At 38.8% G+C, this 23,881-nt stretch overlaps 1 protein-coding gene across 1 annotated transcript in view; it reads right to left on the bottom strand.

The window, feature by feature from the left end:
* LAMB4 (laminin subunit beta 4) overlaps positions 1-23,881 on the bottom strand; it is a 156,560-nt gene that overhangs the window by 14,156 nt on the left and 118,523 nt on the right. The window contains 10 exon segments of the mRNA XM_086396831.1: positions 1,083-1,290; positions 5,423-5,465; positions 5,467-5,568; positions 8,976-9,137; positions 9,953-10,158; positions 14,507-14,666; position 15,932; positions 16,541-16,916; positions 21,947-21,981; positions 21,983-22,041. Of these exon segments, the coding sequence (XP_086252957.1) occupies positions 1,083-1,290; positions 5,423-5,465; positions 5,467-5,568; positions 8,976-9,137; positions 9,953-10,158; positions 14,507-14,666; position 15,932; positions 16,541-16,916; positions 21,947-21,981; positions 21,983-22,041 (1,352 nt within the window).

Below are 23,881 nucleotides of genomic sequence, written 5' to 3'. Positions count from 1 at the left end.
GAATCTCTGCATGTTACTTCATCAGCATCATTTTTAACAGCAGTATGATCGTGCTGTAGTTACTTAATCTTCCTAGTTGTAAATAGTAAAACTGGGTGGGGCTGGGCTTTCAGTGGAGTCTGAGGGACTTTATAAGTGGATGGTGAGATAGTTCAGGTCTCAACTCTGCTTCAGGGCATCCAAAAGTGATGGTGGATGTAGATGATGGTACCATTATCCACTGACCCTATGACCTTGACTCACAGTACCCCACGATCATAAAAACATCAAGGTGGCTTCTCATCTTTGGTTAGTGAAGTTGACAAGGGCAAGAGGAAGCAAGAATTAGTTGACTTTGTGTGCTGTATATATCATTCTACTCCAGTACTACTTTAGGGGCACTAGAGTCCTTTTCTTCTCTTCCTTACTATCATATCTTTTTAACGTGATATATATATATATATATATATTTTAAGTTTAGATTTTCAAAGTACTGCTTATTGCCATAAATATAGAAAGAACCAAAAATCAGTGTAAAAGAAGGGGGAAATACACAGATATTCCCACCACTTAATAAGATATTGGCATATAATATAGGAGGAGCCTGGTAGGCTGTAGTCCATGGGGTCCCTAAGAGTTGGGCACGACTGAGCGACTTCACTTTCACTTTTCACTTTCATGCATTGGAGAAGGAAATGGCAACCCACTCCAGTGTTCTTGCCTGGAGAATCCCGGGGATGGGGGAGCCTGGTGGGCTGCCGTCTATGGGGTCGCACAGAGTCGGACACGACTGAAGCGACTTAGCAGCAGCAGCAGCAATATATGGCATTTACTGGCGTATATTGGTATAAAGAGGTAACAGACCACAGGAAGGGCGCTCAGTCTAAGGAAAATGGCAAACCAGCATCTTTATGCACTGCCTCCCAGCTTCCCAGCTTTCTGGGGCACCTCCACAGACAGCTTAGCCTTCATTTTGGGCAATGAACTATCAGAGGGTAATTTCATTTGAATGCTATAGCTCCTTAGGCAAATATTTTTCTGATGGCCTTTCCGCAGATTGCCTGTTAGAGCAGGAGGAGAATATTAATATTAATTGCACTTACTCAGCTGCTTCTGCCATCACCAAAACCTTCTGGGCTCCATCTGCTGATTTGTTTAGCCCGTCCTCTTCTGTCCTGTAGTCCTCACAGAGTTGCATAAGTTTCTATATTTTGTCAAGTTCACGGGTTGGATTTTGCGATGTTATTGGTAGGTGGACGTCAAGTGCACGATTTGCCACCTTCTCTACATCCTCTGGAGGCACGTTTTCCTCTTAAATAAGAAGATGCGTTTTAGATAACTGTGTCTCCTTATCACTCTATCTTGTCAATAGCATCACAATGAATTCTAAGCTATATCTATTTGTATTTGATTAGTGTCCCTAGAATATAGGAACTAGACTGTAAGTGTCCCATAGACTCTTCTGCACCCTCAATTTTCCCTTCTCTGTGAAAGAAACACTGTTTGTGTAATGATGAACACAACCTGTACAAATGTTAGAAAAGTAACAGATTTGGGATATTTTGTGACCTACATAATGTCTTCACAATAATTGCTTATTGTAAGTACAGATTCAAAAGCAATTAAAATGTTAAGATGCCTGTCTCTAAGATTCAAAACCATGGAAAACTATTATGCATAGAATGGATCAGCAACAAGGTCCTACTGCATAGCACAGGGAACTATACTCAATATCCTGTGATAAGCCATCACGGAAAGGAATATAAAAAAGAAAGCAAATATATGTATAACTGAATCACTTTACTATGTAGTAGATATTAACAACAATATAAATCAGCTATGCTGCTGCTGCTGCTAAGTCGCTTCAGTCGTGTCCGACTCTAGTTCAATTTTAAAAAAAAAGATTCAAACACCATGAATGAGACAATAGGGAAGCCCTGGGTTTGGACTCAACAAAACTCCACTCTAATCTCCCATGACATTAAAAAGGCTCACAATTGCCTATTATACAAAGTGAATTAAGTCAGAAAGAGAAACACAAATACTGTATATTAACACATATATATGGAATTTAGAAAGATGGTAACGATGATCCTATACGCGAGGCAGCAAAAGAGACACAGACGTAAAGAACGGACTTTTGGACTCTGTGGGAGAAGGCCAGGGTGGGATGATTTGAGAGAATAGCACTGAAACATGTATATTACCATATGGAAAACAGATGACCAGTCCAAGTTCGGCATGAAGCAGGGCACTCAAAACTGGTACTCTGGGACAACCCAGAGGGATAGGTGGGAAGGGAGGTGGAAGGAGGGTTCTGGATGGTGGGACACATGTACACCCATGGCTAATTCATGTTGATGTATGGGAAAAACCACCACAATACTGTAAAGTAGTTATCCTCCAATTAAAATAAATTAATTTAAAATAATAAAAAGGCTAACAATTTTTGCTTATCTGCATAACAGGGTAATTATATCTGATACTACTTCTCAAAAGCCTATTTTGAGAAGGGATATGACAAAATATAGTATGAGCAACATCTTATGAAGAAACTTCTAAATACATTTATGCCCTGCTTTTCAGAAAATAGAATTGGCCTCCTTTGAGAACTGAAGTAGAAGATGTACTGTTGGTGTTTGGGGTAATAACTCTTTGTCTCTTTCTGGCTCCTTACTGAGGCACATATCCTGAGTCCCATGGGGGAAGTTAGAGATGAATTAGATACAGATCTGATCTCCAAGGGGTTTACATCAAGTCAGGAAATTATGTCATTCCAGATGATTACTGATATTTCATAAGAGGAGAAGGAATAAATGTAAGACAAAATGATGTGGTGTTCAGAGGGAAGAGAAAATATTTCAGGAAGAACTTTAAGAAGACATTCAAATCCGGCCTTAGAAGCCCACACAGATTAAATCTGTGGAGATGTGGGTTGAAGGGACAGGTAAGGGCATTGTCAGCTCAGGGTGAAACAGATAAATAGTGTGTTTGGCTGGCCAGTGGAGGGGGTGTGTAAAAAGTATGTGAAAAAGTTAAAAAGTGTCTTAAAAAGTTTAAAATAAAAAGAGCTGAAGTTCAGGAAGGCTGGGATTGGATCACACAAGTCCCTAAACGTGGGGCTAAGGAAACTGGACTTCATTCAAGAGACAATGGGAGCCATCGATGGCTTTCAGTATTTGAGTGACACGACCTAAGTATATACCTTCTTTGCAGTCATTTTGCCTTAGCTAGTTTTAATATAAAAGGACTATTTTACTTAGTTTTTTTTTTTTTTTTTTTAAAGCTGTGCCACGTAGCTTGTAAGGTTTTAGTTCCCCAACCAGAGATTGAATCTGGGCCCTTGGTAGTGAATGTGCCAAGTCCTAACCACTGGACCGCCCGCAAATTCCCAAAGTGAATGCTTTACTTCCTATAATGCTTTTGAAAAAATGCAACAAGAATTTTTCATGAATAAATTAAAGCCATATTTTAAACAGAACCGTGGATCTGGCTCTTTATAGAAATGGTAACTGTTTTGTTAAAAAGAAAAGTGCTAATAAAAAGTGAATTGAGCTTAATTCCACATTCAGTCATGAAACATTTATTGGCATTGATTATGAGATTAAAAATTAAAATTTAAATGATTATAAATTCACTTTCAGGAAAAGTGACACAAAACTCTGTTAATAAGGAATTCAGATCACAAGGAAAATATTAAGATGGTCAAAGAAGAGCTGCATAGTGTGGTCACCATAAATGTAATACTTTTATTTGGGCTTTACAGCCAAGAAAAATGAAGAAACTGGGTGGGCGAAAGGCACCACTTTCTGGTGACCAAGAATCTCGGGACTCTGACCAGGAAAGTTCCTTTTATGGAACACGATTTTTCTTGATGCCTAGCCTAATTTTTGTTGTAATAATCTGAACACAGTTCCCCCCTGCCCCCAATTCCTTCGGCTAATTAAAGTGACATTTTTATTGTGACTCTATTTAAAGTAACATTCTAGTAGCAATGAGAACCAGGACCAGTATAGCAGTAGGCTCTATGATCCAGTGAACTAGGAGGAAAACAGGCAGAAACTGCTTTGTGATCTGTTGCTTGAGCTCAGGACTGTATTTTACCATTTTCATACAACAGCGGTGGTAGTTCTGATATTTAGTTTTGGTGTCTGAATTAACTTGTATCTGCAGAAATAGCTAATGTGTTCCTCACATTAATTGACATTGATTATGAGATTAAATCTACTAGATTAAATCACAGATCTACTAGGATATATGCCTAGTAAATATCAATCCATCTAGCTTCTCATTGAAAATTTGCTTTTGAACAAATGTCCATCTGACTGATTTCATACCCAGTCACTTTCACAGATTATTTTGCTCATTTTTACTGATTATTTTCACTCATTTTTTTCTTATTTTGAAAATCAGTATTAGAGCTGCTAATACAATTTCTAGAAACAGTGAAATAGAACTTGGCCACAGGGGTCTCTTATAAAAATCAATAGCAAAGAGATTTAATAAAGTGACTCCAAAGATTGTAACCGACATCCTAACTGTCTATTAATTCATGTGGAGATATTAAATTACTGAATTTGGAAGATGGCTGTGGGAAAGAAAGCTTTCTCAGATCAATTCCATGTAGTATTGTACCCAAATGACATTATTTGCAGAAAGTGAGGTTTTCAGGTCAATTTCCAGCTGTACTATTTGATTTTTATCTTTAATTGATAATTCTCTGGAGTTTAAAACAAACCCTTCCCAGGGACTTCACTGGTAGTCCATTGGTTAAAGCTATGCACTTCCACTGCAGGGGGCATGGGTTCAATCCATGGTCAGCAAACTAAGATCCGTATGCATGGGGTGATCAAAAACAAAACAACAAACCTCTCCTAAAATAAGGCACTATGAGGGATATTAAGTTTATAATCATAATAATAATGAATCAAATAGTTCCCTCTGGCAGTCACAGAAAGCCAACATGAGTCTTGGAAAATAGTCAATAACAGTTATCCAAAATAATCAGTATTTTAGATGCCACTTTACTACAGTATTTAATATACTAACCAGCAATTGGCATACCTTGATCTCACTCTGTCAGATTGTGGAATCTGACAGAGTCTTCATGTTAGATTTTCCTTTAAAAAAAATAATATAATTTTAAACGCTAAGTTCACTTGTTTGGAATTTTAACTAAATTCTAGGATTTATTACTAAATTAACCTTATATAAAGAACCATATTTTTTGATACAGTTAGTATTTTGCAATTGTTTTCATTAAGAAATTTAAGATCAACGAGTATGTCTTATTTTGGATTTAGGCATGTGATTTCCAATTAATGTAATTTGGAATTGGTTGATGCTTCAGTATACATTGAAAAGGAAGAAAAAGGAAGAGAAGATGGGAGGAGGGGGGAAGAAGGAGGAACAAAAATTAGTCCTAATATTTAAAAACAATTACCTAACAAAAATATTTTCAGTTTTTTTATTAGAAGATTCATTTTTTTGTTCTTCAGATTCACTTTGGCTTTTCATATCCCTCAGTTTCTTTCTTAGCTGTAGTGTACTCTTTTTGCAAACTTCTGCCAGTTTACTTGTATTTCTAATCTGGAATAGAAAAAACAAAAAAGAGGCAAACATAACAATCAGGCATATTTTGTGATGTCTCATTACTTAGCTGACCAAATAGAACTCACTAAAACTAAAATAGAAGTCTAGATAACTAAACAATAGATTCATGTTAAAGGACTCTTTTAAAAGGTGATATTGGTTGCTTTAATAATCCTGTTTTCTTAATAATGTAAACTTCTCTCTTAAAACATTATTAGTGATCAAAATTGCTATTTGAAAACAATGACTTTTCCTGATATAAATTGAAAATACAAATTTTCTTTTTATGAAATGTTAGTACTTTAGGGTATCAAAAAATTTCACAGAATTACAGTGATCATCATATTTAGGAAGCTGAGAACATTTTCTTTAATATAAGTTAAAATATTAATAAGTTTAACATAAGTTAAAATCGTTACTCTTTTAAACATTCTTCAAATTCAAATAATATACTCTCTTTGAGCGTATAAGGGAAGCACTCTTTCTTTTAATAAATGAGTTTGAACTCAGAGCAGGCTACAAAAATAAATTACAAATACTGTGTATACTTGGAGAAACGATAAGGACTAAAAAATGCTTACAACTTAGAAGTGCAAATTCTTAACTGCATGATTTGAAAAAGGTCATGGACTTTTTCTTGGATTCCAAAAAATGAGAGAAAGAGAAAAAAATGGAGAGCAATAGAACAATATCACCCACAAGTTGAGCTGCACTGAATAAATTAATTGTGACAGAAGCAGGGCTAATTAGGATCAAGCATAGTTAGGGGAAAAAAATCTCCCTTTATTTCCCCATAAAAAAGCCAGCTTAATTTAAGCCATACAGATTCTGTGGAAAAGGCTTTAATGGTAGTCACTGGCAAATGATGAAACAAAACAGAAATATTTACATGAGGAAAAATAGGTACCTTAATTTTTTGGAGTTGTTCCTTAATTCTCTAGAACTTTTTAAACTTTAAAATGGATACCAGTTGCTAAGAGAGATTTTAAAAGTTCTTATCACAGGAAAGAAAATGTAACTACATGTGGTGATGGATGGATATTAACTAAATTTATTGTACTAATAATTTCACAATATATACATATATCAAATCATTATGTTGTTCACCTAAAATTAATACAAATTTCCTATGTCAATTATACTTCAATAAAAAATAAAGTGGAGAAATTGTGAGTAAGAATACATAGAAGAAATATGAGAATTTCAGAAATAAATACTCTGGTCAGGAAGCACTAAATTACACAGATGAAATCTCAATGTAGATTAGTTGATGCCATATTCAGAAAGAACAAGAATGCTAAATTACTTCACTCTTAAAACATCTCTCTGCAATCCATCCTCTGTCACGACTCCTGAGAATTCTCTCGTAATCTCTTCTGGCATGCTTCCCCCTTCTAATCAAGAGGAAAATAGCACACCATTTTATCAACATGACAACCTTCATCCTTTTCTAGTTCTCCATTTATATGTTGATTAAGCAAGATTTTGCTATTATATACTTCAGGGGTTATCTTTTAAAAGTAATCACTTAACATGGGACTTATTTAAATGGTGTGAGATTTCTGGTTTTTGAAGAGGGACACAATAGTAGTTTAACATTGCATGAAATGGTTAAGGGTTGATTTAAGCACAGGGATGCAAGACCAGGATTCGTATTTGCTCACTGTTGAATTCCCAGCATGTAGATAAACGCCCAGCATGCAATAGGTACTCAAAGAATATTTGTTAAAGCATTGAAGGATAATATATAAGTGAAAAAACTAGATGGCAATACAAATTTGAATGCTAAGTCGCTTCAGTCATGTCCGACTCTGTGATCCTATGGACTCTAGCCTGCCAAGCTCTTTGTCCATGGGACTCTCCAGGTAAGAATACTGGAGTGATTGTCATGCCCTCCTCCAGGAGATCTTGACCCAGGGATTGAACCTGCATCTCATGTCTCCTGCAGTGGCAAGCACGTTTTTTACCACTAGCGCCACAGATGCCTAGGTAAACAAAACATGTCAACATTTAGGATGTGTAGGGATGTTCTTCAACCTGACTAATCAGAGACCTGCTCCAGAACTTGGATTCTGGAGCCCGTGGAGCAAGGATATAGGACCAGCTGGGGCTCAGGTCCATGGAGACGAGGCTCATGGAACAAATGGCTGCTCTGCAGGGTGTACGTGCAGGAGTGTGTATCTTAGCTTTGGTTCTCACCCCATTTTCAAGTCTGGCTCTGTATCCTTCTTTCAATTCTGAGGCCCAGATGTCTGCACGTACATTTCCTTTCTGTTCAGGAGTTGGTTTCTGCCGCTTGCAAACAAGAGGGCTGACTGATATAATATTTATCTTATATTGATAAAAAAAAATGCAGCTTTTTTCAGCTTTTCTTCTTCAAAGGCTCTATGTATATTGCCAAAAAAAAACAAAGGAAACTAGGGAGCATACCATCTTATTTTCAAGATGAACAAAATGTACTCACAAAACTCTTAAATTTATATTTATCCTTTCAAGATGAATATAATGTATTGATCAAAAGCCTGAAGAAAACTAGGTAACTGAAAATTATACTCATTTTTTAGAAATGATTTTTAAAATCGTTTAAAATTATTTGAGATTCTGTTATCAGGTACTTAAATATTAAAACAACTTTATCATATCAACCTAGGAAGCAATTTAAGGAAGTAAGGGTATAATCCTATTAAAAACATTTTCTAACATTAAATTCTAACATTAAAATTTGTCTATTTAGTAGAATTTCAAACACATTCTTGAATTAATGAAAAATTATTCTTTATTTGGAGATTTCTATAGTTTTCAAACCTCCAAGGCTAGGAATTTACACATTTCTATGCAGTGTTTGCTATAAAGGAATCATAATCAAACGTCTATGTATATCCTATGAACATATACTTTGTTTTTCTCTTTTCTTTCCATACACACACACACACAATGTTATACACACATACATACACATTTTTATATGTCATATATATGAGAAAATATGTCAATATTTTCATCTCCTTCTATTCACCATTTATAGTCACGTCTATATTTTTAGGGCTTCCTTGGTGGCTCAGATGGTAATGCAGGAGGATCCAGGTTCGATCCCTGGGTTTGGAAGATCCCCTGGAGAAGGACATGGCAACCCACTCCAGTATACTTGCCTGGAGAATTCCATGGACAGAGGAGCCTGGCGGGCTACAGTCCATGGGTTTACAAAGAGTCAGACATGACTGAGCAACTAACACTTTCATAACTTTTTAAAATTTTTATTCTGTATTTCCAGGCAAAAGAACACCTAACATCTAGAATCTATTCTTTCACTTAGAAAATAAATGGAAAATTTAAAAATTTCAAGCAGTTTGCTTTTTTAAAATTGCTATAGCTTTGCAAATAAAGCATGAGAAGACATCATTTACCTGTTTCTTCAACCTGTGAACTTGGCTGTTCAAACTGTGAACCACAGACTCTGCTTCCTGAGCTTTCTGCAGGGCATTCCTTGAGAGGGCTGGGGAGCCGTAACAGCTCGGGCTGCCACAGGATGAGAGCACGCAGGCCATGTCCTCTTCTGCTCCACACACCTAAGAGGAAAAGGGATCTATGTGAAAAAGTGACTTGTTGGCAGAGGGTTTTTCTGACGTCATCCAGGCTCACTGAGGCAAGACCCTGCTCTATTCGTGTGTGTTTTTTCAACAGTTGTTCATGCTTAATATGTAGATATGACCCATTAAATGTTTCCTAGTTAACTGAATACATATCTAACTTATTTGTTGCTAGCACTGGTGGCAATCAATAACACTTTCATACTTATGGTTTCTTTGGAAAATATTAAGCATTTCCATGTTAATTTCATCTTTTTAAAAATAAAAACTACCTTTCACTTATGAAGCAGGAGGAGTAAATGTCCACAGTCTGTACCATTTGGGAAATAGTAAACAGTATAAAATAATAAAATTAAGCCACAATCTTTACTTTTTGATTTTTTTCAAACTTGGACTTCAGAAATTTAAAAAATTACATTATTTTTAGATTAAATATAGGTTATATTATTTATATATTATTCCCATACTTATAAAATATAAACTAAAAATGAAATAAAACATTAGACAGGGAAATAGAAAAGACTTGTATATCAAGTCGGGCTTCCCAGGTAGTCCAGTGGTAAAGAATCCACCTGCCAAGGCAGGAGATGTGGGCATGATTTCTGGGTTGGGAAGATCCTGTGGAAAAGAAAATGGTGACCCACTCCAGTATTCTTGCCTGGAAAATTCCATGGACAGAGAAGCCTGGCTACAGTCCATGGTGTCCCTAAGAGTCAGACACGACTGAGTGATCAAGCACACACATATCAAGTAAAAACCACAGATACTTTTACTATACTGTCATGAACATTTACCTTTTCTTGCAATATTTGAATATTTGGTATCTTGATCTGCTTTAATTTCTCCAATGACAAGTCTTCTTTTGAGGTTAGTGTATCTAAGATACGAAGGAAGTCATTCCTGGTATTTTGGGAGTTGTTAATGATGGATGTAGTTTCATTCGTTTTCTTTTCAGTAGATAAAGAACTCTGATAATATTTCTTGATGTTCTTTGAAAAATCTACATCAACACCAATTGAGGTAAGATAAATTTTGTGGAAACAACTGAAATTATACATGGGCTATCAACATAATTATTCTCCAACTTGACTAGACTATCTTGCTCTCAATGATCAATACAAAAACTCAACATCCATTCCCTTGAGTTTGCACTTCATGGGGAAAAGTTGGAAGTCCTGTCATAGATACAGATGGAATACCTACAGAGCACTGAGGTTTAAGTCTGCAGACATAGATTTGAATGCTGGCTTCTCCCTTTACTGTGAGGGTATGTCCTTGAGCAAACCCATTAGTGTCTTAGAGTATGTTTCTTGTAAATTAGGGATAATACTTTGTGAAGATTAAGGGAAATAATATAAAAATACTCTGTGAAATGTTTCACATATGTAAGGTATTAATTTTGACTACCTATATGAACTCTAAGATGATGAACCAAGTTTATCCCACTACATAGCACAGAAGTTGACAAACTCATTCTACCAAGGCCAGAGTATAAATGTTTTAGGCCACCCCACTCCGTACTCTTGCCTGAAAAATCCCATGGATGGAGGAGCCTGGTGGGCTGTAGTCCATGGGGTCGCTAAGAGTTGGACATGACTGAGCGACTTCACTTTTCACTTTCATGCATTAGAGAAGGAAATGGCAACCCACTCCAGTGTTCATGCCTGGAGAATCCCAGGGACGGGGGAGCCTGGTGGGCTGCCACCTACGGGGTCGCATAGAGTCGGACACGACTGAAGCAACTTAGCAGCAGCAGCAACCATTACATTGCTGTCACAACTACTCAATTCTGCCACTGTAACAGTAACCATGCAAATAAATAGGTGAGATTGTCTCCTATTGAAATTTTATTTATAAAAATAGACTGGGAGGGGAAATACGTATACCTGTAGTTGATTCATATTGATGTATGGCAGAAACTAACACAGTATTGTAAAGCAATTATCCTCCAATTAAAAGTAAATTTTTTTTTTTAAAAAAGGGGAAAAAAAAAAAAAATCTACCACAGGCTGTGGGTAGGATCTGCAGGCAGACTGTAGTTTGCTGACCTGTTAGAAAAGGCAGAGGAACCAGAGATCAAATTGCCAACATCTGCTGGATCATGGAAAAAGCAAGAGAGTTCCAGCAAAGCATCTATTTCTGCTTTATTGACTATGCCAAAGCCTTTGACTGTGTGGATCACAATAAACTGTGGAAAATTCTGAAAGAGATGGGAATACCAGACCACCTGACCTGCCTCTTGAGAAACCTATATGCAGGTCAGGAAGCAACAGTTAGAACTGGACATGGAACAACAGACTGGTTCCAAATAGGGAAAGGAGTACGTCAAGGCTGTATATTGTCACCCTGCTTATTTAACTTCTATGCAGAGTACATCATGAGACACGCTGGACTGGAAGAAACACAAGCTGGAATCAAGATTGCCAGGAGAAATATCAATAACCTCAGATATGCAGATGACACCACCCTTATGGCAGAAAGTGAAGAGGAACTCAAAAGCCTCTTGATGAAATTGAAAGTGGAGAGTGAAAAAGTTGGCTTAAAGCTCAACATTCAGAAAACGAAGATCATGGCATCTGGTCCCATCACTTCATGGGAAATAGATGGGGAAACAGTGGAAACAGTGGCAGACTTTATTTTTTGGGCTCCAAAATCACTACAGATGGTGACTGCAGCCATGAAATTAAAAGACGCTTACTCCTTGGAAGGAAAGTTATGACCAACCTAGATAGCATATTCAAAAGCAGAGACATTACTTGGCCAACAAAGGTTTGTCTAGTCAAGGCTATGGTTTTTCCTGTGGTCATGTATGGATGTGAGAGTTGGACTGTGAAGAAGGCTGAGCACTGAAGAATTGATGCTTTAGAACTGTGGTGTTGGAGAAGACTCTTGAGAGTCCCTTGGACTGCAAGGAGATCCAACCAGTCCATTCTGAAGGAGATCAGCCCTGGGATTTCTTTGGAAGGAATGATGCTGAAGCTGAAACTCCAGTACTTTGGCCACCTCATGTGAAGAGTTGACTCATTGGAAAAGACTCTGATGCTGGGAGGGATTGAGGGCAGGAGGAGAAGGGGACAACAGAGGATGAGATGGCTGGATGGCATCACTGACTTGATGGACGTGAATCTGGGTGAACTCCGGGAGTTGGTGATGGACAGGGAGGCCTGGCGTGCTGCGATTCATGGGGTCGCAAAGAGTCGGACATGACTCAGCGACTGAACTGAACTGAACTGATGTTGAAGCTGATGACAACAGCTACTGTACTAAAGTGAAAGTCACTCAGTCGTGTCAGACTCTCTATGACCCCGTGGATTGTAGCCTGCCAGGCTCCTCTGTCCATGGAATTCTCCGGGCAAGAATGGGTAGCTGTTCCCTTCTCCAGGGGATCTTCCCAACCCAGGGATCAAATCCACATCTCCTGCATTGCAGGAAGACTCTTTACTGCCTGAGCCGCCAAACGGTGCTAAGTGCTTTCTATATACCGGTACTTCCGATCAATTTTCATCCTTAATTTTACAAAACACTGAGAATTAGCCCAAACCCCATTTTACAAGTGGAAAAACGAGGCTCTGATGACAGTAAATTCTCACTGATAGTAAGAGATGCAGTAAGGATTTGAAGCTAAGTAGTTTGACTCTAGAGACTGTGTTCTTAAACACTTCTCTATATTTTGATAGAAATACAAATTCCTGTAAGCATAATGTGATGTTTTAATGTAAATGATAGCATATTAGGGTTTTAGACTATTTTAGGAACCAAAGGTTCATGATTCTGATCTTTACTCCATACATAACCAGAGTCCAGGCATGACAGCCACTCTTTATCTTCTAAACATTCCTGGTTTTTATACTAACATACTCGGATGGCATCACTGACTCAATAGACATGAGTATGAGGAAACTCTGGGAGTTGGTGATGGACAGGGAGGCCTGATTTGCTGCAATCCATGGGGTGGCAAAGAGTTGGACACGACTGAGTGACTGAACTGAATTCTTAACATATCATGATTTTTATTTACCATGAACCACTTCCCTAAACAAACAAAACTCATCTTTCTATTGCTTGTGATGATTTTCTGCCTTGATTTATCTGGCAAATTTATCTTTATTCTATGAAGCCTTTTCTAATATACCCAGGACTAATACCATTCTCTCTATTATGTTCCTGAAGCAGTTTGAAGATGCTCTAACAGAGTCTGTTCACTGTTTGGGGTTGTTTATATGCCTGGCTTTTCCACATGAGATTGGGGTGACTTCAGGGTGAGGACTGGCTGAATTTACTGCCTGTCTCTAATGCCCAGTACAGTGTCAGGCATTGAGAAAAAGCCCAGTAACTGCTGTTGGAATGCAAGTTTGAGAGGATCAGCATGGGTAAGTTTTGCTTTCTTCTATCTGGCTTGGGTGACTGCTGATGGATTTTCAATTCTTTCATTGGGCACATTCTTCCAGATTAGGAATCAGAGCAAATTCCTTACTCTTTATATGGCATTTATTAAGCATCATCAATAGTGATTTCATTAAATCCAGGCCTTCCTTTAGCATCATAGTTGCCATCTATTTTTTTTTTTTCTTGTTTAGCTCAAGATCAGATGACAAACAGGAGCACAGACATAGGATAAGGAAAATCAGATGATGCTTTTGCCTTCAGATAGGTTTCATCTCTCAACTAGATGGGTTCTGTGTGAATAAGATCAGTGCTACCTCTCCTGGTAGTTAACAAGATGTCTGTCCATTTCCAAACATAACAAGGATCTCATGGGAAAAGAGGCTATGACTTAATTCAAGTTTTGTTTCAGAGTTCCATTTCTCCTCCAAGTTGGTCTTGGCTTTGGCATGGCTCCCATTCATTTTTAAAAACTATGCAATATGGACTCCAGCCTTCTGATGTGTTACATGTCTCCAAATTCCTACAAAGTTCTTACAAGAAATATGTAAGTTCTTTTTGATTCATATTCTTTTGTGTTTATGATTGCTGGAATCTGAGAGGCTTATATTCAGGAAGGCATCAAAACATATCTCTCTCATTTTCTTATGGCCACATTAGAATTTCCAAGCTGATGATTACACAAGATCCTTGTGTGGCTTGGCATCTGAATACTTTGGGTTTTAGTATATGTTTAGTATTGCATAATTGTTAGCATTTTTTTGCGCAAATGCTATCCAGTCTCTGCAATGTTTTAAGAAGTTGAAATATTCGTGCACAAATACTACCTTTAATGGGTATGTTTTCATGTTTTAAAGTGCTTGGGCGCTGTGGCAATAAGCACAGGGTGATTCACTAATGGAATGCACTAAGGATTTTATCAACTTGTCCAGAAACAGACAGTTAGGGTACATTTTCTCTCTTACCCATGAGGTTTGCATTCCAGGCACTGGAGCGCAGATCATTTCCTTCCTGAAGATCTTCAAGTAAGAGGTTTGTTTCATTCCTCATTCTGACTATTGTTTCTTTCAGGTCTTCAAATTCATCCACTGTTTTCAGCTGTTCACTTAGCTGCATGATTTGTTTCTTATAGGGGGAAATGAGAGTAAATGTAGCAAAGCTTATATTACATTTGACAGATTGGTGGAAAACACACACACACACACACACAAAGAAATTGCCCTCATTATTAAGTATCCTCATACTTCGGGTGGATTTCAACTGCAGTAGTCTGACTTCTGAATCTATGCTTATGGACATCCTGAGTGCTCTGTCCTTCCCCTACTGCCATTTTGATTTGTAATTTACCCAGCGAACATTTATTATTTAACTAAATCAGGCCTGGAGAATACATTCATAGAGAAAACAGCTTTGCCCACAGGAGGTCCTCAGTGAGGTAGTGGCAAATGAACTACCAAGACATGGAAAGATGGAGAAGGAAACACATCCTTTCTCTGAGGTCCTCAGGAAAGGCTTCAGAGAGGGGGCGGTGTTTGGGTGGTTGTTACAGAGGAACAGGAGTTCAACAGGTGGACCAGGAAGGGGCAGGCGTCCCTTACCATTTCAGACCCGGCACTGGGACTCCTGTTCTCGCTGGCTCTGCTCTGGGCTCTTGCACTCTCTTTATTTGGACCATCCACTATGGACTGGCTCCTTCTGCTCTCTCAGTTCCGTTTTACCTGCTGGGTCTGACAAGCACAAACTAGTGGTCTGTGGGACAAGCTCATTCTCAGCCATGTTTCTTTGGCCTATACAGCACTTTTAAAAAGCGCTATTGAATTAGCTGCCTATATTTTAAAGTGGGGACATTTCCATAGAAATCTGGATATCTGACATCACTTAAAAAGTGGGGAGCTCTGGGGACCCACAGTCTTTACTAGGGTATGGAAGTGCTTGTTCTCACCTGCCAGCTTGATCTGAACATGTTACCACCCTGGGCCCTAGAGCTATGTTTATGATGCCAGTGGCCCGTCCTCTGAACTAACCAGGTGAATTGCATCATCCTCCCTGTTTAACTTTTAAGCAATTACTATATACTTCTGGAATTTTTGTCTGGTGACAAAACTGACAAAATGAATGGCCTTATTTTACACTTGTGTTTTATATAACATGAAACTTTGTAGCTTCAACTATTCTTTAATCCATGAGCTTTTCTGGGGAGGAGGAATATTTTTTATAGAACCATAATCTTCTTGGTTTCTTTGTAGACTGTGTGCTCCTAGATGGGTAGAAACTATACCCAACTCATCCTCATTTGCCCAGATCAGGTCAGTAAACTTCTTCTGTAAAGGGTGAGAAAGTAAATATTTCAGGCCTTGGGGGCCATAGCATCCTTATCACAACTGCTCAACTCTGTCATTGCAGAGGGACAGCAGCCACAGAGGATGTAAATGATGGGTATGGCTGTGTTCCAATAAAACTTTATTTACAAAAAATGTGATGGGTTGGATGTTGCTTGTGAACTATGTCTTGCTGACTCCTGGGCCACAGCAATCAACATCATCTCTAGAACAATGTGATGAATGAAAAAATGATACTGCATTTTGAAAGAACTATTGTACTCATTATACAACTTCACAGTAATGTATGCGCGTGTAAACAACTGAGGAATTTGGGAACATTAAGCAAATTTCCCTGAGTACATGGTTGAAAAAAAATTGTGTATTAGAAACCTTCCTACTTCCAATTTTGTGTCCTTCAGCTCTGCTGAGTTTGGGCTTCCCCATTAACCTTGTGGTTGCCTTTTTGTTATAATCAATGACATTCTGAAAAATCACATGCAATCTTAACTAGATAGGAAAGAGACAGACAGATATGATCATCAGCCTGGTTACTAATTGAACAATGATCATTCTCCTAATGTTAACAAAGGTACATTTCTAAGCTGAAAGTGGTTAAAGCTCTCGGGAGTTAAGGTAAATCAAGAACTTGGCGACATATTACTTTTGCACAAACCTTACCGAACAGAGTCATGATAATCCTTGACTTTTGAGAATTCCTCAGATGAGAAAACAGGATGTCTCCAAATCCTTTCTATTTCAGACATGTTTTCTCTGAGGCCTTTGAAGTCGGCCTCACAGACAGGCAGGGTCTCTCTTTTATCTTCCATGTTAGCAGCCAGCCTAATTAACCCTTGCACCACTGTGGAGAGGGAAGAAATAGTGTGGTCCCATTGATCAAAGCACAAGCGATACCGAAGACAAGTGGGGAATTCCTGGTCATGACCCTGGGCACGGCGATCACATCGAGGGCCACAAATGCCCTCCTGGCATCGACACGTGCCTGTGTCCTGGTCACAGACAGGCTTCTGGGAACCTTCCTTGTTGCAGTCACATGCTGAAAAAGATGGGAGAAGGAGCAGAGAATGTCAGTCACCTGGCCTTTGGCTCCTTACCAGCTCAAGAATAAAGTCCCCTCCTCTTCCCTGAGAAACTTCCTAAATCCCATTTCTAAGGTGAACATTTAAAGCAGGATAATTTCAGAGATCTTTGCAATGGCCATTAAAACATAGCATCCCTCTTTTCACTCCAGACAAATCAGCTCCTGGGGTTTTTGTTCTGTTTTTTGTTTTTGTTTTGGCCACGCCACTTGGCTTGCAGGATTAGTTCTCTGCCCAGGGACGGAAACCGTGCGTCCTGCAGTGCAAGTGTGGAGTCCTAACCACTGGACTGCCAGGGAAGTCCCAGGTCTTGGTTCTTACATGGGCATTATTAGATGTCATTTTTACTGCAAGTGTGTGAGTTGTTCACATCTGGGTTCTTCACCTATGTGGGTGAAGAGTATCAATCGAGTGACACACTTGTGGACAACTGCTATTGTTCCTGCAGGGTGGTTTAGGCATGTCACAGACTCTCTAAGAAGGCCCATGATCACACTTTTTCTTAGTGAAACCCAGCCTGGATGTGGTGTCTTCCTTGCATAAGAAAGACTGTTCTGTTCTCAAAAAAGTGTGTGTGTGGAATCTCCCTTTGGTATTTACCCAAAGGAATTCAAAACACGTCCACATAAAACCTACAATGGATGTTTATAGCAATGTTATGCATAATTGCCAAGTTAGATGTAACCAAGATGTCTAGGTGAATGGATAAAGAAACTGTGATACATCCAGACAATTAAATATTATTCAGCATTATAAAGAAATGAGTGTTAAGCCATAAAAAAACATGGAGGAATCTTAGGGGCTTACTACTAAATGAAAGAAGTCACTTTGGAAAAGTTAAATATTGTAATATGATTCCAGCTACAGATATTCTGAAAAGGCAAAAAAACTATAGAGACAGTAAACAGATCAGTTGTTGCCAGGGGTTAAGGGGTGTGTAAGGATAGATAGAAGGTAAAGCACAGAGGATTTTTAAGGCAGTGGAAATACCCTGTATGATACTATGCTGATAGATACATGTCATTAGACATCTGTCTAAACCCAATACCAAGTCAACCCTAATATAAACTATGAGCTTTGATGATTACAATGTATCAATATAGGCTCATCAATTGTAATGAATGTACCACTCTTGTGGGGAGGTTGATAATGAGGGAGCGCATGCATATGTAGGGTCTGGGAGTATATATGGGAAATCTCTGCCTTCCTCTCAATTTTCCTGTGAACCTAAAACTGCTCTAAAAAAAAGTCTTTTCAAAAAATGGGAAACATTAAGTTTACCATCTTAATTAAAAGAAAAACAAACAAACAAAAAAACACCTTGGATGTTAGGTGGTGGTCCAATGGTTAGGACACCCTGGTGGTCCAGTGGTTAGGGCTGCATGCTTTCACTGCCGAGGGCTTGGGTTCGGTCACTGGTCTAGGAGCAGATCCATAGCCATGCAGTGTAGCCAAAAAATTAACAAAAACTCTCCCCAAACCGGATACTATATGCACTTCAGATGAGTAGGTTGTTGATTACAGCTAAGGATGGAGGATGAAGAGAGCTACTGGAGTTATTTGAAGCAATTATTATTATTATTGAAGCAATTTCCGAAAGGTCAGGGAATCACTAGCCTATGCCACAGGCTTAAGTGTAAGGAACAAGTGATTTAAAAATCCATTCGGCAGCCTGAGTGGGAATAATGCCAATTACAAATAAAAACTGATTAACACACTGGGCTCCTCCAATAGACATCATCTGTCTGGCACATTCGTTTTGGTCCAGAGGCCTCTGCAGGAACCCCTGGGGGTACTCTGTGCATTTCACCACCTAGAGGCCAAGGCTCCCCCTTATTATCTGTTCTTCTGTAGGAGCACTAGTGGGGTCTGTAGCCTGAGCTGACCATTTGCAAAGTTTCCTCTATGAAAGCATTTTTATAAAATAAGATTATTAAAATATTAGAGGGACACAGGAATATAGGCTCTCTAAGAAAGATTTTCTAAGAGCCAACATTCCTTCCTGGTTTTTAAAGTAGCAATTCCACTTGGAAAATTGCATCTTTGAATGCGGCAAAAAACCAAAGGCTTTTTTTTTTTTTTAAACCACAAAAGCACATTTATAAAGGAATGGACAGGAAGAAAGAATTCCCATATGTGGCTACACAGAATAGAAATGACCGCAATGGTAAGTCCATCACATCTGATATTTCTTTAGTTTGACTTCTTTTGGAAGTGGATTTCAAAGAGGGATTCAAAAATCCCTCCTCCTAGAACCAACCCAGACTCTACATTAGCACTGTCCAATATGGTAGCTACTAACCACATGTGCTGTTTAAATATAAATGGATTAAATGAAATAAACACTTGTTTTTCTCACTTGCACTAGCCATAGTGCAAGTGCTTAATACAACTAGTGGTCCCTGCACTGGATAGTTCGGATGTAAAATGGTTCCATGTTTGCAGAAAGTAGTAGGAAACAGCCTTGCCCTGGGAATTCTCTGGCAGTCCAGAGGTTAAGGCTCCACTTTTCCACTGTGGGGACATGGGTTCGATCGCTTGTCCAGGAACTGAGATCCCACATATTGTGAGGCGCAGCTAAAAATAAATAAAAAGACAATCTTATTTTTTAAAGATGCCAGGAGCACTGGCTGTGTATTAAGAATAAATAAATAGAAATAAACAGCCCCGCTTTAAATCCTATAACTAGTGCTAATGGAATGAAAGGCAGTAGGAACACAAACTCCTCAAGTTTGGAGGCCTTGCCTTCTTTGCTCACTACCCTGAGGACCCAGCAGACACTCTGTGACTGTTTTTAAATAAATAAATAAGTGAATCTGTGATAAACCCCAAGTTATGAAAGCCATGTTAAGGAAACATCTGCTCTGCTGGCTTCTTATGATCCATTTCCCAGCCTCTACCTTGATCCAAATTAGCTGTTTTCATCAGCATGCTTCCAGATGGCAGAAAACTGGCTACAAGTTATGATCTCAAAAATCTGTTCCATATTAACAACTTTGAGGAATTTTAATATAACCTAACATTCAATATAGTGCAAAGTTTTAATATAAGAGAAAAAACTTTTAAGGGCTAAAAATACTTTTTTTTTTTTCCAAAACTAAGATTAAAGTTTGTGAATTTTCAAATATAAAGCATGATACCATAAAATTCCTAGATGAGAACTTAGGCAAAACATTCTCTGACATAAATCATACTAATGTTTTCTTAGGTCAGTCTCCCAAGGCAATGGAAATAAAAATGAAAATAAACAAATGGGACCTAATCAAACTTATAAGCTTTTGCACAGCAAAGGAAGCCATAAACAAAATGAAAAGACAATCTGTGGACTGGGAGAGAATATTTGCAAATGACATGATCAACAAGGGCTTAATTTCCAAAATATACAAGCAGCTCATACAATTCAATAACTAACAAAACAAAACAAAGAAAACCAAACAACCCAATTGAAAAAAGGGCAGAAGACCTAAACAAACATTTTTCTAAAGAAGACATACAGATGGCCAACAGGCACATGAAAAGATGCTCAACACTACTAATTATTAGAGAAATGCAAATCAAAACTACAATGAGGTATCACCTTATATTGGTCACATGACCATCATAAAAATGTCTAGGGCTTCCCTGGTGGCTCAGTGGTAAAGAATCTGCCTGCCACTGCAGGAGACATGGATTCGATCCCTGATCCAGGAAGATCCCACATACCGCAAAGCAAATAAGCCACAACTATTGAGCTGTACTCTGAGCCCAGGAACTGGAACTACTGAGCCAGCACTGCAACAACTGAAGCCCTCGCACCCTAGAGCCTGTGCTTCACAACAAGAGAAGCACTGCAATGAGAAGCCGAGCACCGCACCTAGAAAGTACTCCCACCCTGCACAACTAGGGGAAAGCCTGCAGCAAGGAAGACTCAGCACAGCCAAAAATAACACATAAAATTATATATATAAAAAATCTATAAACAACAAATGCTGGAGAAGTGTGGAGAAAAGGGAACCCTCCTACACTGTTGGTGGGAATGTAAATTGGTACAGCCACTACGGAGAACCATATGGAGGTTACTCAAAAAACTAAAAATGGAGTTGTCATATGGTCTAGCAATTCCACTCCTGGGCATATGGCTGGATACATTCACCCCTATGATCATAGCAGCACTACTCACAATAGCCAAGACATGGTTACAACCTAAATGTACCTAAATGGATGGATAAAAGACATGGTACATATATATAATGGAACACTACATAGCCATAAAAAGAATGAAATAATGCTATTTGCAGCGATGTGGATGGACTTAGAGACTATCATAGTAAGTGAAGGAAGTTACAAAGAGGAAGACAAATACCATACGATGTTACTTACATGTGGAATCTAAAACATGACACAAATGAATTTATTTTACAAAACAGAGACAGACTCACAGAGAACACACTGTGGTTGCCAAGGGGGAGGGGATGGATTGGGAGTTTGGGATTAGCAAACACGAACTATTATATATAGGATGGATAAACAACAAGATCCTACTGTATAGCACATGTGTGTGTGCTAAGTCACTTCAGTTGTGTCCGACTGTGTGCGACCTTATGGACTATAGCCTTCCAGGCTCCTCTGTCCATGGGATTCTCCAGGCAAGAATACTGGAGTGGATTGCCACGCCCTCCTCCAGGGGATTTTCCCGACCCAGGGGTGGAACTGGAGTCTCTTGATGTCTCCTGCATTGGCAGGTGGGTTCTTTACCACTAGGGCCACCTGGGAAGCCCACACTATATAGCCAGGGAGCTACAGTTAATATCTTGTGAAAAACCATAATGGAAAAGAAGAAAGAGAAATCTAATTGGTTTATACAGCTTTCATTTTATTAATATAGAAAATTTTTTTTTAAGTTTGTGAATTTTCTACCAAATAAAGGAATTTAAAATTCAGTTGGTTCACAGCAAGCCTGTGGTAGGACCAGGTTGACTGTACTCACATTTTTAGAACCAATACTTACGAATGCATTGCCCTAGGGGATCCTCATAATGATTCCTCACACTCAGAGCAGCGTTTCCCATCATAGCCTAATCTACACGGACACTGGCCTGTAAGCTGTGAGAATGGTCATGGGTAAGAAATTGGCAAGCTTTATGATCTAAAAAAAAAAAATGCAAATTAAATACAAAACAACTTTTCCCTCCAGTGATTTAGGACTTACAGCTGTGCAGAGGCAGGAGGAGGATTCCCATGGCAGCAACCACCCCCGACAACACCAAGGATCAAGAGTTAATGCGTTTTGGCTGAGGGCTCTTGAATATACCGCCTGCTTCCAGCTGTTCAGGGACAGGTGGCCCCAAACTGGTAAACGGCCACAGATGTAAATGAAAACAAAATACATAATAGGAAATGGGCCACATTCTTCTCCTCTACGGTTCTGAGAGTCTCCCCTGAGAGAGAGAGACCAAAGACCTGGTTTTAACATCCATCAATAAGTTTGGCAAATGTTTCCATTATGAAATGTAAATTGGAGTCTTTCCCAATTGGGCTAGTGTTTTTCCTCCACAAATATTTTTTTTTTTTTTTTGTAAATGAAGCTTAATCATTTAGTGACAATTATTTAACTGTATTTTGGAGAGAGGGCTGAACTTCTCTGTATCCTCCCAACTGGATTCTTGACCAGATTTTCTGAACACTGAGGAGATTAGAAAATTAATGGGAAAAAACACAAAGCCAATCACTATTGCTGTGGTCCTACATTATACTTGACCAAATCTGCTTACCCAAAGAGGACTCCAGAAGTAGCTGAATTCTTAAAGCGACTGGACTACTAAAACTTCTACCCATCTCTGGAGTAACCACTGGCTTTTGCTTAAATATAGGGAACTGCAGGAGCCTGTAGTCCCAAGAGTTGTCACGTTGCCACATTGTCTTTGACTGCTGGGCAATGCTTTCCGTATGTTGATGCAGAATCTGCTCCTTGTAACTTGCTCCCGTTGTTCTAAGCCCAGTCTTAAGGAAATTGCACAAAACATATAGCTTCCCTCTTCCTTTGTACAGTCCATCTCTCAACTAGAGGTGGCCGTTCTCAACTTGTATATGCTTCGTTATTTTAAATCAGTCACCCCTAAGACTTCATCACAAAATAGCATGGTGCTTCTCCACTATCCACAAACACTAGTTTGTCAATTCAGTCCTTAAAATGTGGTACTCAGAAATGACGACAATGTTCCTGGGAGTCATCTGACCAGTACAGAGGACAAGTGGGAGGAGAGAGGCTGCCCTGGAGCTGGGCGTGGCACTCCCACTCCTGCCTGAATGGGCATCCCCAAGCCGCACCACTGGTTCACTTGCAGCACACAAAGAAAATCTCCCAGATGTTTTTCACACAAACTGGTGCCAAGTTATTACTCCCTCTCTGTATTTGTGCAATGGATTTAAAAAACCCAATTGCAAAACTTTATTTTTATTCCACTGACATGTCATCCTGTTTCCAGTCAATAAGACAGTTGTAAAATATCTTGTCTCTTGTTCTGTCTTGATCATATTAACTTATAATTTTGTAGTATCCGCAAATTTGATACATATGTTTCTCCATCAAAATTGCTGATGAAAATATTGCAGAGCATATTTGCTTCTCTAAGAATGCACTAGGGACCACCTACGGGCCGACACAGAGACATTTATCAGCAGTTGTTTAAACAGCTGGAAATCTCAATGATCGTGTGGCTCTTCTATACTCCAATGAAAGTGTTTCTGATTGTAAAGAGCGAACTTCCCCAAGGAATCCCCTGTGGACCAGATTACCCCAAATACCCTTGTCATAAGCAGGTCTTTGGTTAAACCAACACCATCTGATTTTCAGCTCTGGAGGCTTCCCTTAGCCTCCATGGCTGAACTGTGGTCATTGCCAAGTGCTCCTACAAATATGCTTCCCTAAAAGTCTAAGAAGCAT

Source organism: Bos grunniens, chromosome 4 (assembly GCF_055505025.1).
Source record: "Bos grunniens cultivar Pamir isolate PY7600 chromosome 4, Bosgru_T2T1.0, whole genome shotgun sequence".
Taxonomy (NCBI): domain Eukaryota; kingdom Metazoa; phylum Chordata; class Mammalia; order Artiodactyla; family Bovidae; genus Bos; species Bos grunniens.
This window is presented reverse-complemented; position numbering and strand designations above follow the sequence as displayed.